Source organism: Theropithecus gelada, unplaced genomic scaffold, assembly GCF_003255815.1.
Source record: "Theropithecus gelada isolate Dixy unplaced genomic scaffold, Tgel_1.0 HiC_scaffold_15884, whole genome shotgun sequence".
In the NCBI taxonomy this organism is placed as follows: Eukaryota; Metazoa; Chordata; class Mammalia; order Primates; family Cercopithecidae; genus Theropithecus; species Theropithecus gelada.
Genome location: NW_020257641.1, coordinates 2,488,210 through 2,504,908, shown reverse-complemented (window position 1 = coordinate 2,504,908; position 16,699 = coordinate 2,488,210). Strand labels below are relative to the sequence as shown.

General features: G+C 47.3%; 1 protein-coding gene across 1 annotated transcript; it reads right to left on the bottom strand.

The window, feature by feature from the left end:
* Positions 1–2,028: 2,028 nt before the first annotated feature.
* On the bottom strand, positions 2,029–5,000 carry LOC112617151 (transmembrane protein 177). The gene is made up of 2 exons (XM_025373890.1): positions 4,535–5,000; positions 2,029–3,316 (listed from the first exon to the last, which is right to left on the bottom strand). Exon 2 carries the CDS (start codon positions 3,292–3,294, stop codon positions 2,359–2,361), a length of 936 nt encoding a protein of 311 aa, XP_025229675.1. The 5' UTR covers positions 3,295–3,316; positions 4,535–5,000; the 3' UTR covers positions 2,029–2,358.
* Positions 5,001–16,699: the final 11,699 nt, after the last annotated feature.

Genomic DNA, 16,699 nt, shown 5'->3' with positions numbered 1-16,699 from the left:
CCAGAAAGCATGGGGATGTTCCTAAAGGGCTTTAGGCAGGAGAGTCACCCAGTCACACCTGCACTTCAGGAGCTGGGAGAACTGGGACAAGAGTCATGAGGCCCCGTGGAGATGAAGAAAAGGGGACGGAGCCGAGAGCCACTGGGAGGGAAAGCACCAAGGCTGGCGCTGAGTGAGTCATGCAGTGGGAGGTTGGGAGGGGGAAGAAGGGATACGGAGCTCAGCCAACCTGCCAGGGGTGCTCTCAGTGGGAGGGCCTGAGGGGGCCTGAGCCAGGCTGTGGAGGATTAGAGGATGCGCAGAGTGCAGCAAGGCGGAGCAATGTGCGCGCACACATACACGCACAGGCACACACACACACACACACACGGCTAGAGGACGTATGCACCAAGGTTGGAGGGTGGCATGTAAGCGTTGTGTGAGGACTGGGAACAGCCCATGAGTGGAGACAAGGTCTGTGACTTGGAACAGAGGGAGCTGAGCAAGCAGCCGTTTCTCCCCACTGTGGGGCTGCCTTCGCTGACTGTTCAGGCAGATCAGCAGGAATGCCTGAAGCCACCATGGCTCTTGCAGTACTGAGAGCAGACGGGCTGGGGGTGGGAGTAGTGAGAAGGTGGAGGCCCATCAAAGCCAGGTCCCAAACCGTACTGCTCAGGAATGAGGTGGCCTCACATGGCCTTGTGGCCCTTTAAGTACAGCAGCAGCAGGTGGGTGACACCCCAAGGGACCCTGTGAAATGGTGTGTCCCTGAGTGAAGATTGGTTCAGCAAGCCACTGCCTCATCCATCCATGTATGTACTCCAAGCCCATGCCCAATGCCGCCCTAGGTAGCAGGGCCTGGGGAATGAGCAAGGATGTGCTGCCCTCAGGAACTCAGCCTGTTCAGGTCCAGTGTGGGGACCCAGGGGCTGACACAGCACACTGAGCTCCAGTCCACAGTGAGGGCCCCAGCAGGGAGGTGTGCCATTCCCACTGCATTCTGCAGCCCCCTGACTCACTCTCCTCTTGAGGTCTCCTGCCAGGAACTGCCACCACTGTGTTCAAATACTTTCCCATGGAAAACATAATCTCCAACTAAAAGATGTCATGAAGCCAAATTGGGTCTGGCTCCCTGATCACAACTCTCCTCACCTTGCCCTACTCTGGTCCCCTGTCCAAGGATCTAACCCAGGGGGCCGGCTCCATCCACCACCAGAGGGCTCAAGGAAAATAAGCAGGGCGGGGCTGCTGTCTCCCCCAGGTCCCAAGTGGGACCAGGCCTGACCCACTGCCCACCTCCACCCCTCTGCTTTCCTCGCTGACCCCTATGAGCCAAGCTCACCCCCACCTTGCTGCCTCTTCTCTCCAAGCCCTGGCCACGCAGTGCCTGGGGAGGCTGACAGCTCTGGATCGCACCAGTGGGCTCCCTCCCCGCAGGGCCTCAGTTTTACAATGGTTTGTTCCTTCCTCTACCTTGGAGTGAAGCTCTTGCCAAGTCTCCCATGCCACAGGTCTCGGAGTTCCGGAACACCTCCCCTCCCCTCCCCTCAGGTCTGGGGCTCTCCTGGCGCCCTGCATCCCTTGCTGGTCTCCCTCTCCCTGAGTGTGCCATCTGCATCCACAGGACCTTGATTGACAACACTCTTAAGGTACCCTCGACTTAAAACAGTCTCTTGGGCCCACACTAACTTCTCCTCTTTGCCTCTCTAGTCTTTTAACCTCTACCAGAGTGGAGGAAAATTGGGATTTGACCACCACTTAAATTGAGCGGTGGTTCTTCACTGTAGGAAAGTCTTCACATAACTGCAAGTACCCCTGGTGGTGAGGTGTGGCCTGACTCCCACAACCGGGTGGCATTTAAGACCAAGAAGGAGGCTGGGTGAGGAGGCTCATGCCTGTAAATCCAGCACTTTGAGAGCCTGAGGAGTGCGGATCACTTGAGCCCAGGAGTTTGAGGCTGCAGTGCAGTGAGCTATGATCATCACTGCAGTCCATTCTGGGCAACAGAGTGTGATGCTCTCTCAAAAAAAAAAAAAAAAGGAGACCAAGAAGGAGGGATGTCTGTTTATTTACAGCGCACCCTTTGTGCCAGGCCCTTATGTTCATGACCTTACCCAACTCCACAATCTTGCAAGGTAGTTTACATCATCTCCGCTTTTCAGTTCAAGAAACGAAGGCTCAGATTCATAGTCCCTGAATAGTCCCTCATAGTCCCTGAGTGCATTAAGTAGTGATTACAGTAGAATCTAAGCTATTTCATTCCAAAGCCTGTGATTTTTCTGGCCTTGAGCTATAGATCCAAAGGCTACAACAGGGCCCTGCAGACTCAGTGGCAGGGTGGTGTCTGCACAAGCTGGACGTGTCCTTGTGATGAGCTCATCAGGAGCGGCCCGGGTTGAGCATCATCCTCCACATGTGCAGCAAAGAGTCCCGGCGGGTGGTGTAGGGTAAATGTTTGATGCGGAACCAGTGTCTGGGGACGATGTTCCCGCTGGGTGTATACAGCTTCTCCCCCTCCTTGCCCAAGAGACTGCGCAGGGCCAGATTGCCCGACAGAAGCTTCTCATAGAACTCCACTCCACCGCAGACATAGGCTGCAGAGAGGGAGGCCGTGCGGCGGTCCAGCCAGGACTCCACGGCATGAGTGAGAGAATCCTTGGAGAAGGCGTAGACTACAAAGCCTGCCACTGCTGCCACCAAGTTGAAGGCAGCCCGTAAATTCATGGGGCCTCCATAGAGCCCCAGGGTGTACTTGGCACCCACGCCCAGTGCCCAGGTCCCTGCCAGGCAAGCTGGGGCCAGCAGGGCCTGCAGGGCAGTGGTATTGCTTTCCAGGTACACCACTTCCCTGGCCAAGGCGAACTTCTGGGCTTCATGGGACAGGGTCAGGGCAGCTCTCAGCCGGGCTCCTGCTGGGCTCCGCCAGTCCACTCTTTGCCCATATATGACCGTGGGATGGTCAGGGCTGATCACTAGGTCCCCCAAGAAACTGGCAGGGATGCCCACCACAGCCCCAGCAGGGAGCCTGGGGAAGCCTGCACTCACAGGCTGGAAGGTGAAGGTGGTGAAGGGCTTGTAGCAATGGCCTGAAGGAACACCTATGTCCTGTAGCACCTCTTGGAAGAGGCTCTGCAGCTGTGGAGGGAGCGGGGCTGGCTGGCCCTGAGCCCAGTACTGGTAGAGCCATTGGACCACGGGATCCGGGAAGAGGTGGTACGAGATTTGAACTCCAAACAGGCCTGCACAGGAACCCACCAACAGGCCTGTCCTGTGTCTCCGCACAAATGCTGCAGTCCGCCACAGGGGACCTGCCATGAGTGTGGTCACCGTGGACAATCTGGGTCAAGAAAAAGAGAAGTCAGCCAGTTTCCCCGGGTCAGCCTGCAGACTGAACATCCTCCAGGGGCCACACCACCTTTTAAAACCGAAGTAACACAGTATAGTGGTGAAGAGCGTGGGCTCTAGAGCCAGAGCACCTGCGTTCAAATCCCAGCCCCATCTCTGTGCATCATTTCCCCATCTGCCAAACAGGTGTGTCGTAATAGCCCACCTCTAGGGTGGCTGTGATGAGCACATGAATAAACATATATAAGATATTTAGCGTCTGGCTCAGAAGCAGGTATTCCTTATAATGGCTGTAATGACTTTTATTCCCATCGCTGGGCACAGCACTCAAACCGCCTCATCCCACTCATCCCATAGGAAAGCCCTATGATTACTAATTTATAAGAAAAACGTGTTCAATTTATTGAGCGCTTACTATATGCTAGACTCAGTTCTGAGCACTCTAACAATTGAACCCTCACAACCCCATGACCAATGACTACAGCCACCCCTATTTCAAAGCTGTGGAAACAACTGGCCAAAATCCTAAGCTAGTAAAGTGACAGTGTTATGGGCTGAACTGTCTCCTCCTCCCCAATTCATATATTCAAGTCCTAACCCCCAGTACCTCACACTGTGGCTGTATTTGGAGACAGGGTCTTTAAGGAGGTAATTAAGATAAAATGAGGCCATCAGTATGGATCCTAATCCAATTTGACTGGTGTACTTATAAGAAGAGATTAGGATGCAAACAGGCACAGCGGGAAGACGATGTGAGGATCCAGGGAAAAGGCTACCACCTACAAGCCAAGAAGGGAGGTCTCAGAAGGCACTAACCCTGTTAACATCTTGGTCTTGAACTTCCAGCCTCCACAACTCCCAGAGGATAAATTTCTGCTGGTTGGGCCACCCCGTCTGTGGTACTTTGGCATGGTAGCTCTAGCAGACTAACACCGGCATAGTATTTGAGCACACGCTGTCACGTGTTCACAGCAAACTTTTTGTTTTAGAAAACTCGTTATGCTAAATTACAAACATATACCAAAGTAGACAAAATAGTACATCCATCAACTTCAATCCCATCAACTCATGGCCAATCTTGTTTCATTTCTCTTTCCACTCACGCCTCCGTCCAACTGGTTTATTTTGAAACATCCCCGGGCATCTTATCCTTTCATCCTTGAATATGTCAGTAAAAATTCACAATTATTTAACTTTGATTGAAACTTACTGTATTCCATGTCGGTGAAAAGTGCTTAATGAGCAACGAATGAGTTGCCGCAAACAAAAACGCAGGGTACAGCTTGGCCTATCTTAATCAAGAACTCCTATAAGAATCATTATCATTCGAGCTTTTTTTTTTTTTTTTTTTCCCCCAATGCGGAAAGTGAGGCTAAGAAAGGAAGCGTCCGGGTCAAAGTCCAACGTCCCTAGGACCACCGCGTTGCGGGGCCGGCCTAGGAGATAGTACCAAGCAGCCCGCCCGGGACTGGGCGAGGACGGGCTGCAGGAGCCCCGCAGAGGGGTCCTCGCTACGCTTCCACCCTGGGCCCCCTAGGCTACTCCGTAGTCTAAACGCGCTTCCGGGTCGCATCAGGCCGGAAAATGGTCCCTCCCGCTTGCCCGTGCGCTCACCTTCCCTGCTGCAGCCCGGAACGCCTAAATGTGCGCGCGGCAAGGCGGCCGCAAAGCATGCCGGCCCGGGATCTGGGGGCGGGGACTTCGGGAGGCGGAGCTCGCCGGCCCGGGGCCTTGCGACGGGGACTTCAGGGGGCGGAGCTCGCTCGACGGGTCTGGGGGCGGGGACCAAGAGAGGTCTGGGGACTGGACTCTTGGGGGCGGGCCTGGCGGGGGGGGCTCAAGGGGATCCCCGTGAGTGGCTCCGGCCGCCGCAGAGGCTTCTCCCCTAACTGTGCACCTTGGGGTGGGTCCGCAAGCCCTTTCTCCTCTGCGTTGAAACGCGTCTTTGATTAATACAAAAATTAGCTGGGCGTGGTGGCTCACGCGTGTAGTTCCTTCCAGCTGCTGGGGAGGCTGAGGCCGGAGAATCGCTTGAACCTGGGAGGCAGAGGTTGCAGTGAGCCGAGAATACGCCACTGCACTCCATTCTGGGCGACAGAGCGAGACTCCGTCACACACACACACACACACACACACACACACACACACACACACACACAAAAGGTGTCTTTGATCATGCCTTGAACCCCCGAAGGAACGGCAGCCCCGCGTGGGTCACCAGACGGCCTATGGCAGAGCCCCCATCAGAGCCCATGCCCATCTGACTGGCCGGCCCGTGTACTTTCCCGTCTGGAAGCGCTCACTCTCGGCGGGGAGCTCTGAGCTTTATGCTTATTACCATGTTCGCTGCCCCCAAGCTCCTCCCGGGTGCTTCACACTGTACAGTCCACACAGCAGAGTCCCATCTGTCATTTCTCCTTTCCAGCCTCTCTGTGAGGTAGATGAGGGATTAGCTGGTCTGTGCACCAAATCCAGCTCTGCATCTGCTTTTGTAAATAAAGTTTTATTGGAACACAGCCATGCCCAATCCTTTAAAGAAGGAAACCAGACTGCCCAGGGATAAAACCTGGCTCCACCCATTACTAGCTGTGTGATAATGAGTTGATGTATATGTATCCTGTGCCTCACGGTTTGTGCCGCCTAGCCATTAGCTATTATTATTCAAGTCTGTTCTGAGACCCCCCAACTTTGGCTGCTCAGTTGTTTGTATGTAAATAGTGCAATGTGACCTCAGCCAAAGCCAGAATGTGGGACATTCTACAGGGCAAATGACGTGGTTTATCCAACAAATCAATGTCATTTGTTTGTCTCAAACAAACAAATGAACAAACAAACAAAAGACACCTTGGAGAAATTTGAATATGGATTTGAATATCAGATTATATTAATAAATTATTGCTTATTTCATCAGATGGGATGATGACATGGAGTTTACATAAACCAAAAAATTGTTACTAGAGATGCATACTGAAATATTTACAGGTGAAATGACACAATGTCTACTATTTGATTCAAAATATTCCAACGAAACCAAACCCAAACAAAAACAAAAACAAAAACGAAAAACAGGAGCACAGATGAAACAACGTTGACAAAGAGTTAGTTATCATGAAGCTGCATGACAGGTTCAGGGATCTTCATTATACCATGCTCTACTTTTGTGTATGTTTGGACATTTCCATAATAAAAAGTTTAAAAACATTTTTTAAAGTAGGCTGGCCAGTTGGACTCCATCAAAATGAAAAATTTTTGTGCAGGAAAAATACTATCAAGAAAAGTGGAAAGACAATTCGCAATAGGAGAACATATTTACAAATCATAGATCTGATAAGGGTATAGTATCCAGAATATATAAAGAACTCTTAGCAACTCAACAACAACAAGCCATTTAATAAATGGGCAAATGACTTGAGTAGACATTTCTCAAAAAATATATACAAATATATGCCAAAAAGCACATAAAAATGTGCTCAATAGTATCAGTCGCTAGGGAAATGCAAATCACCACAATGAGATACTATTCACAACCACTGGATTTCTATAACAACAACAACAAAAAACTTAGAAAATAATCAGTGTTGGAGAGAATGTGGAGAAACTGAAACCCTCGTACATTGCTGGTGGGAATATAAAATGGTGCAGCCACTGTAGAAAAACAGTTTAGAAGTTCCTCAAAAAGTTAAACTTAAGCTAAGCTAGGCTCAGTGGCCTGTGCCTGTAGTCCCAGCTACTTAGAAGGCTGAGGCAGATTGCTTGAGGCCAAGAGTTCAAGGCCAGCCTGGGCAACATAGTGAGACCCTATTTTCTAAGAAATAATAATAATAATAATAATTTTTTTAAAAAGTTAAACTTAGAATTACCATGTAAATCAGCTAACCACTCCTAGAATATACACAAAATAACTGAAAACAGGCACTCAAACAAATACTTGTACCTAAATGTTCATAGCAACGCTATTCACACTAGTGAAAATGTAGAAACCAAAATGTCCATCAACTGATGAATGGATAAACAAATTATGGCATAGTTCATGCAATGGAATATTAGTCATAAAAAAGAATAAATACTGAGCCATACTACAACATGGATGACCTTATAAACATTATGCTAAGTGAAAGACACCAGACACAAAAGGACAAAGACTGTATCATTCCATTTATATAAAATGTCCGGAATAGGCAAATCCACTGAGACAGAGACCAGGTTAGTGGTTGCTAAGGGATGAGGGAGGGGTAATGGGGAGTGACTGCTAACAGGTACAGGGCTTCTTTTTGCAGTGATGAAATGTTTGGGTATTAGATAGTAGTGATGGTTGCATAACATTGTGAATATCCTAAAATCCATGAATTTTTACCCTTTAAAATGGTTAAAATGGTAAATTTTATGTAACGTGAATTTTATCTCAATTTAAAAAGTGCACATATATGTAGGTTGGCCAATCCTACTGCAGAGCTGATAGAACATTTATCAATTGTTCAACTAAAGCACCTGCGAGTTATTTTTCAGGAGGCAGGAGTGAGAACCTGTGGGGTAGGCAGGTGTTTCGCCTGAGGCTGGGCTTCCCAATCAGAGTGTGTGATTGTCTGCATCATGTGCTTGCGGGTACAACCATCTCCAACAGCTCCTCCCTCATCACCTTCTGGATAGCTGAAACGCTCCCACTTACGAGTTCTTCCGCTTATTCATTCAGCTCCTACCCTGTGCCAAGTGACGGGGGCAAAACACCAATAAGAAAAAGCCACAGCCCTCAGTAGCTCCCTGATCAATAGACACACGAACCCCTGGGAGCAAACAGTCCTCCCCTCTTCCCTCTGGTAGGGCCACAAAGCAGGTAACGGCCACTTCTCCACAGGGAGGTTCCCTGGTATCTGAACTCTAGAAGACTCTCTGGAATTTATGGGTGGTCAAAGGGGCAGCTGGGGCGCTTTTCCTGTAGCGATTGGTGAGGTGAGAGCTGGTCCACTCCCAGCTCTCAGCGAGATCCTCTCCTGAGTGCCGGAGGGGATGGCATCAAGAAAGAAGCAGCCACAACAAAACGGGCAAGGCCCCAGAGGGAAGGACCTTAGGCGACTTTAGGTTTAGGAGGCAGGCTGTCAGAGCTGAGGCTTATATGGTTCCCAAACCTCCTTACAACCCCCTAGGTGAGGCCAGACTGTTGCGAATGTCCATTGTCCATCCCCGTCGGCACAGGCTGCCCGGCTGCTGTCTGTCTGCGAGGCTGCCAGCTGGGTGGGAGGCAGCACTTCGCTGCTGCTGTTTGTCGGGGTTCAGGAATGGCTGTGACAGATCTCTTGTCCCTTCTCCTCTGCTGGGATTCTTCTTTTCAGGAATGTCCTACTCTAGGTCTGGGGCTGGCTGGGGCCTGCTCCTGCTGTAGAGCCCCTGTCTTCCCCCTGCCAGGTGGCCCTGGCTGGGGACAGCACCCAGGAGTGCACTGCGGGGGTTGTGAGCCGGGCCCACAATTGTGCCCATAAATGGTGCTCCTGGGCTGCCAGCCAGCCAGGCATCTTAGCGGCAGAACCCACACACAGGCCCTGGCTCTGCTAGCTGGAGTCTGACTTCTTGCCCCCTCCTCTCTGATGCTTGTGGGTTTGGCCAAACTTTCAACAAGGGTTTGCTCATTCGTTTATTTCATATTTTGTATTTATTCAGCGCTTGCAAATATAAGAAAATAAGATATTTTCCAGTAGGGATAAAGTCTTATCTTTTTTTTTTTTTTGAGGCAGGGTCTCACCCTGTTACCCAGGCTGGAGTGCAGTGGTGCGATCTCGGCTCACTGAAGTTTCCACCTCCCCAGTTCAAGCGATTCTCCTGCCTCAGCCTCCCAAGTAGCTGGGATTATAGGCGAGCGTCACCACACCTGGCTAATTTTTGTATTGTTAGTAGAGACAGGGTTTCATCATGTTGGCCAGGTTGGTCTCAAACTCCTGACCTTAGGAGACCCATCTGCCTCAGTCTCCCAAAGTGCTGAAATTACAGGTGTGAGCCACTGTGCCTGGCAGGGATAAAGCCTTATCTTAACAGAGTTAAAAAAAAAAAAAAAAAAAAAGAGGTAGCGTAGGGGGTTCTTAGCTAAGGTGCTAAGGGAAGGCCTCTCTGAAGAGGGGATGTCTATGCTGAGACCTGAGTGAGGGGAAGCATGAGAGGGCTGTATGTGTGGAAAATGTCCTCAGCAGAGGAAATGGCCAGGTCCAAGGCCCAAGGGCAGGCATGGGATTGTGGGCCCAGAGGGCAGTAAGTCCAGTGTGGCTGGACTAGAGGGAAACCTGAGGGGAAGGTGGGAGGGGACTTTGGGGAGTTGGGCAGGGGCTGGACTGCCACTGTCTTGTAAGCAATTATTCTAATGGCAATGGCAGGTCATTGGTGACCTCGATGAGAGCTGATCTGTGGAGAGGTGAGCAGGAATGTTTGAATGGTTGAAGAGAGAATGGACAGTGAGGAATACAGACAACTCTTCTGGCTGTGAAGAGGCATAAAGATGGGCTGATGGCTCAAGGTGCACACGGGGTGCAAAGAGGGCTTCGTTTGTCTTGTTTGTTGCCAGAGAGAGGGACCAGGAAGGTTCTCCGTGGGTAAGTGAGAGGCGAGAGGGGATGAGTCCGGGGTAGGGAGGAGGAGGTGGGTCAGGAGCACCTCCTCACTGGAACGGGAGGGAAGCTATGGCCAATGGGCCCAGGCTGGTGAAGTCGTGCTGGGAAGAGAGGTTGTCCTTATTGGATGCTGCTTCTTTTTCCCAGTGATCTATGGAGTGAGGTCATCAGCTGAAAGTGCAGTGGGGAATGGAGTCGGGAGGGAGTGGTGAAGGTTGAAGAGATGTAAATTTCTAGGTGAGGAGAAAGAAAGACCTTTCTACCAGGAAAATGAAATGATTGTTGCGTACTGTTGAGTGCCCATTTGAGATCTGGGACAAAACCACAACGTGAGACAAGTTAGTATGGTTGTGTGATTCTTTCTAACAATGCTGGGGTGCTCAGGTACAGGAATAAGTAGACGGATAGTTGGGTTTAATTAGAGCTGGCTTTGCCAGTCAAGTACAAAGTGGAGAGAAAGGGGCAAAGTTGGTGAGGATGTTTGCAAAAAAGTGATGCCATAGTGATTGACCATGAACTCAGCCAGCGAGGAGGAAAGTGAGGGCCTCTGGGGTATCTATTTTACTTAACACCTAAATGTTACACAGCATGTGCCCTGTGCTGCTCCTAAGCACTTTGTTCCTAGACACTTTGCAAAAGGAAGAGATAGCGAGATCATTAGCCTGGTGGAACATAAGGAATGTTCTAATGGGGTCACCATAGTAAGCCAGGTAGAAGTATAAGGAGATGAGTACAAGGTGGGTGTGAGTCTTGAAATGGACCTTTCAGAGGTGGTATCGATATTGGTGATAACAAGGTCAAGGGCATGTCTGTAGGAGCTGAGGTGGGATGGAAGAGAAGATGATGAAGAGTTGAGGGGCTATATGAATCATTTTTACTTTCTGTGTTTTATGAAGCTTTGACATCTGGGAGGCCTTGCTAATCCTGGAAAGACTGCCCCTCCCAGAGTTAGCTAGTTCTTAGTGATGGCAAATGACTCTCCTATGAGCACGCCTTTCACATGCAAACCAACCAATCCACAGCTGCACCCCAACCACCTCTTTTATTTACTTTTCACACTCCAAGTCAGTATTTCTGCTGGCTCTAAATATCCCCAGGATTAGGTACTGGACAACTGGAGAATACCCCTATACTCCAGAGCCCACTGAAAGTATCTTAACTATCCAATCCTACACTTGCTTCAGTGTGACTACCCTGCCTTGCCTGTTCCTTCCAAAAACCACAATGAAGCCTCTGGGCCATGCCTTCCCCCAGCTCCTTCTGCTTCCCTCCTGACTGACCTGGTGTTTCCCCATGTGGCTCTGTGTGCCACGGCATGCCTCCCTCCTCTCAGGAACTGCAGGTAATAAACTATTCTTTTGCCTGATTGCCCTGGCCAGAACTTCCAACACTATGTTAATGAATAGGAGTGGTGAGAGAGGGCATCCCTGTCCTGTGCCAGTTTTCAAGGGGAATGCTTCCAGATTTTGCCCATTCAATATGATATTGGCTGTGGGTTTGTCATAAATAGCTCTTATTATTTTGAGATATGTTCCATCAATACTGAATTTATTGAGAGTTTTTAGTATGAAGGGCTGTTGAATTTTGTCAAAGGCCTTTTCTGCATCTATTGAGATAATCATGTGGTTTTTGTCTTTGGTTCGTTTATATGCTGGATTACGTTTATTGATTTGTGTATGTTGAACCAGCCTTGCATCCCAGGGATGAAGCCCACTTGATCATGGTGGATAAGCTTTTTGATGTGCTGCTGGATTCGGTTTGCCAGTATTTTGGCATTGGCCACTGGGGAAAGGGGGAGTGGTAAAGAATCAGGGATCACATCACAGCACTGAAACAATACAAGAATGAGAGGAAGCGACCAGGGAGCTGGTAGATAGCAGCAAGGATGGGGGGTACTGGAATGGTCTGGTGGCATGCGTTTCAAAGGAGCAGGGGTATGTATAGGAGGAACGGGCTGTGGGGAGAAAAGGGACACCCATTCTGCCCTGATCTCAGGGGAATGTGGGGAAGAAAGTGACTTCACTGGAGAGGGCTATGGTGTCCTCAGCAAAGACAGCCAAGCTTTGGAGAGAGCAAGCGAACGAGGGGAGGTGGGGCGGGGGTTTACACATGATGGACCAAGCCTTCCAAAGTCACAGTGAAGCGACCCTGGGAGGCCCGCAAGGGCGAGTGACTGGGGCTAGATTAGGGGATAAACAGGAAATGAATACATGGATAAGCCCCCAGGAAATCATGGTTGACAGGGCATAAGATGAGTTTCAAAAATTTCTCGGGGGCTTTTGGACATAAAAGGAATACTTAAGAGTTACTAACATTTTCACTACTGTATTGAAGCAGTAAGTTTGAATACCCTATGTCTCTTAAACCTAAAATGTCAATTTACAAATATTGTCATCTTATTCACAAGCCCAGTAATTTTTGTATAAAAATAAGAATTTTTTTCTACTTGTTCCTTGATTAACATTCAGTTAATTCCTAGGGTTTACAGATTAAATCTTTCTTAATTATACTGTATCACTTCTCTACTTAATTGATCAAATTTCCTTAGACATTTCAAACCACACTTTCAAATTTAATTTAGCTGATTATCTTAAATATGCTAACCTGCTGTATTAGTCAGGGTTCTCCAGAGAAACAGAACCAATAGAAGATGTGTGCATGCACATGTGCGTGTGTGTGTGTGCACACACGTGTGAATGTTTATTTAAAGAGACATTATAAGGAATTGGCTCATGCGATTATGTACACTGAGAAGACCCAAGATTTGCAGCTGGCAAGCTGGAGACCCAAGAGGGCTGAGAATATAGTTCCAGTCTGAATCCAAAGTGCTAAAAAGGCAGAAGAGTGAAGGCTGAGGCTGAGTCAGAAGGCAGGAGAAGACTGATGTCCCAGTTCTAAGACAGGCAGAGCAGGAGAATTCCTTCTCACTCTGCCTTTGGTTCTATTCCGGCCTTCAATGGACTGGAGGAGGTGCACCCACACTGGGGAAGGCAACCTGCTTTGCACAGTCCACCAATTCAAAACACCCTCACAGTCACACTCAGAACGTTTAACCAAATACTTGGGTGTCTCCTGGCCCAGTCAAGTTGACATATAAAATCAGCCATCAAGTCTCCCACAGATAGTAGTGTTTCAAATTTAAAAAGTAAAATCTTCCTAAACCTTTAAGCAACTCTCAAAAATCCAAAAAAATAGACACAGAAATGTAACAGTTAAGATTCCCCCTCTCTCTTTTTTTTTTTTTTTTTTTTTTTGTCACCCAGGCTAGATAGAGGGCAGTGGCACTAAGACAGTTCACCACAGCCTTGACCTCCTTGGCTCCAGGGATCCTCCACTATAGCCTCCTGACTACAAACACCTGCCACCATACCCAGCTAAATCATTCTGTTTTGTTTTGTTTTTTGGTAGAGATAGGGATTCACCATGTTGCTCAGGCTGGTCTTGGACTTCTGGGCTCAAGTGATCCGCCTGCCTCAGCCTCCCAAAGGATTACAAGTGTGAGCCACCACACTAGGCAAGATTCTCTTAACTGTTTCAAAGATCTTAGAACTGAAGTACATATGTAACAGTGGAATGATTACAGAACTCCTTATTACAGATAACCTAACCAGCATAAATGTATCGATGGAAAATTTGAATAGATTCTTTTATTCTTCCTGGGGTTACAGACATACTCTCCTAACCCAAGGTCACAGAGCCATCATCTCAGGCCACTTCATGCTGAGGTGCAGTAAGCTGAGCTGCTGGGGCGTCCTTACGCTCAGGACAGGGGACCAGAAAGGCTTCCAGGAGATTCATCATAAGCTGGTGTCTATTAGGCTGGGTATCTGTAGGGAGAATCAGACTATTCAAGACTATTTGTCTTTTCTGTCATAGTAGGATCCTCCACAAGTTTTCTTTGCCTGGGTAGAGCTGTTAAGATTCTGGACCCCATTCTAGGATTGCAATGAATCTTTCAACTGCTTGATTTGCAATAATGAAATTGTGAAGTTGACCAAAACTTGAATACTTGAATATAGTATGCATGTAGTTCAGCTTGGTCAATCAACTGTAAACATCATTAAAATCTTGCACATGCCTTTCTTCTTCTTTCTTTCTTTGCTTTTTTTTTTTTTTTTTTCCTTTAACATGCCTCATATGGATCTGCAGAGAACTATTGCTTTCTTTTGAATGCGAAAAACCATCATACTTTGCTGACTGAGAGTCCCTTTAAGCTGACTTCTTTAGCCTTTAAAACTGCCCTGGATAGTTTCAGAAGCATACTTTCTTTCCGGCAACAAATTGATGCTTCAGACCAATCTGAATTATCCTTGCTCTAAGATGTAAATTATCCTTGCTCAGATACTTTTCAAGGAACCCTGGTTCCTTTCACTGGGGAACTGCATTTGAGACCAAAATCTGGGTGCTTTGGGCACATGTGAGGTCACTCTACTTGATGTAGGGAGTGAGTGACAGCACAGTAGGCCACATGAGAGGCAGACCCAGAAAATATATATATATATATTATATATATATATATATTTTTTTTTTTGTTTTTTTTTTTGTTTTTTTTTTGAGACAGAGTCTTGCTGTGTCGCCCAGGCTGGAATGCAGTGGCACAATCTCAGCTCACTGCAACCTCTGCCTCCTGGGTTCAAGCAATTCTCCTCCCTGAGCCTCCCAAGTAGCTGGGACTACAAGCATGTGCTACCATGTCCAGCTAATTTTTTATATTTTTAGTAGAGATGGGGTTTCACTATATTGGCCAGGCTGGTCTCAAACTCCTGACCTCATGATCCGCCCACCTCGGCCTTCCAAAGGGCTGGGATTACAGGCATGAGCCACTGCGCCCAACCCAAGATATATTTTTTAAATGTCAAGGGATCATATCATTGTTTTCAGTTTAACTCAACTGATAACTCAAACCTTTTCAAATATATAAAGATTTTCATTTTTTCTTTTGTCTTCTCTGAGATACCAGCTTCTCTTACTGCCAAGTACACAACATCCTTTTACTAACTGCAACCTGCCACGCTCTATATTGTGACCCTCAGAGACTGAATCCAGTCCTGGATTCCTTGCTGGCCTGCGCTGTACCTCTATTTCACCCTCTTGGTCCTTATTTTTCCACCAGTTATCATTCCTCAGTATCTTTTTGACATTAGAAGCTGAGAATTCTGGTGATGACTGTAGTGTGAATTGTTTGAGTAAAATCGACTCATCGAGGGATAAATAAAATGACATTTTCCCCTGTGAACCTCATCTGACTGGAGAAATGACTTTATTTTTCCAGCGATTGCTGTAAACTGCCAGACGTCCAGCTTACTAGCAGCTTTCCTCAGTGATGCAGTCTGTAATTTGTTAGTCAATATCAGTTACCAAGACAGTCTCATTTTAGTTAAAACTCAGTCTCGTTGTCTGCTTTAAAACTTCACCTTCATATTTCACCCAGGGCTGCCCCTACCACATCAGCACCGCACTCCCAGGGCAGACTAAACTTGCTGTTCCAATGACTTGGAGTCAGGGGTGGGGTTAGGGGTGCTGTCTCACCCATAGTTCTTTTCCTAGGGCTTTTTATTATTATTATTATTTCTTCTAAAAAAAACCCCAAAAAACAAAAAACGGGATACATGGGCAGAACATGCAGGTTTGTTACATAGGTATATGTGTCATGGTGGTTTGCTGCACCTATTAACCCGTCCTCTAAGTTCCCTCCCCTCACCCCCCACCCCGCAACAGTCCTGGTGTGTGTTGCTCCCCTCTCTGTGCCCATGTGTTCTCATTGTTCACCTCCCACTTATGAGTGAGAACATGGAGTATTGGTTTCCTGTTCCTGTGTTAGTTTGCTGAGGATGATGGCTTCCAGATTCATCCATGTCCCTGCACAGGACATGATCTCATTCCTTTTTATGGCTGCACAGTATTCCATGGTGTATACATACCACATTTTCTTTATTCAGTCGATCATTGATGGGCATTTAAGTTGGTTCCATGTCTTTGCTGTTGTAAATGGTGCTGTAATAAACATACTTGTGCATGTGTCTTTATAGCAGAATGATTTACATTCCTTTGGGTATATACCCAGTAATGGGATTGCTGAGTCAAATGATATTTTTGGTTCTATATCCTTGCAGAATTGCCACACTGTCTTCCACAATGGTTGAACTAATTTACATTCCTACTAACAGTGTAAAAGCATTCCTATTTCTCCACAGTCTTGTCAGCATCTATTGTTTCCTGACTTTTAATAATCTCCATTCTGATTGGTGTGAGATGGTATCTCGTTGTGGTTTTGATTTGCATTTCTCTGATGATAAGTGATATTAAGCTTTTTTTCTTATGTTTGTTGGCTGCATAAATGTCTTCTTTTGAGAAGTGTCTGTTCATATCCTTTGCCCACTTTTTGATGGGGCTGTTTATTTCCTGTAATTTAAGTTCCTTGTAAATTCTAGATATTAGACCTTTGTCAGATGGGTAGATTGTAAACATTTTCTTCCATTCTGTAAGTTGTTCACTGTGATGATAGTTTCTTTTGCTGTGTAGAAGCTCTTTAGTTTAATTAGATCCCATTTGTCAATTTTGGCTTTTGTTGCAATTGCTTTTGGTGTTTTTATCATGAAGTCTTTGTCCATGCCTATGTCCTGAATGGTATTGCCTAGATTTTCTTCCAGGGTTTTTGGGTTTTACATTTAAGTCTTCAATCTATCTTGAATTAATTTTTGTATAAGGTGTAAGGAAGGGGTCCAGTTTCAGTCTTCTGCATATGGCCAGCCAGTTTTCCCTACATCATTTACTGAATAGGCGGT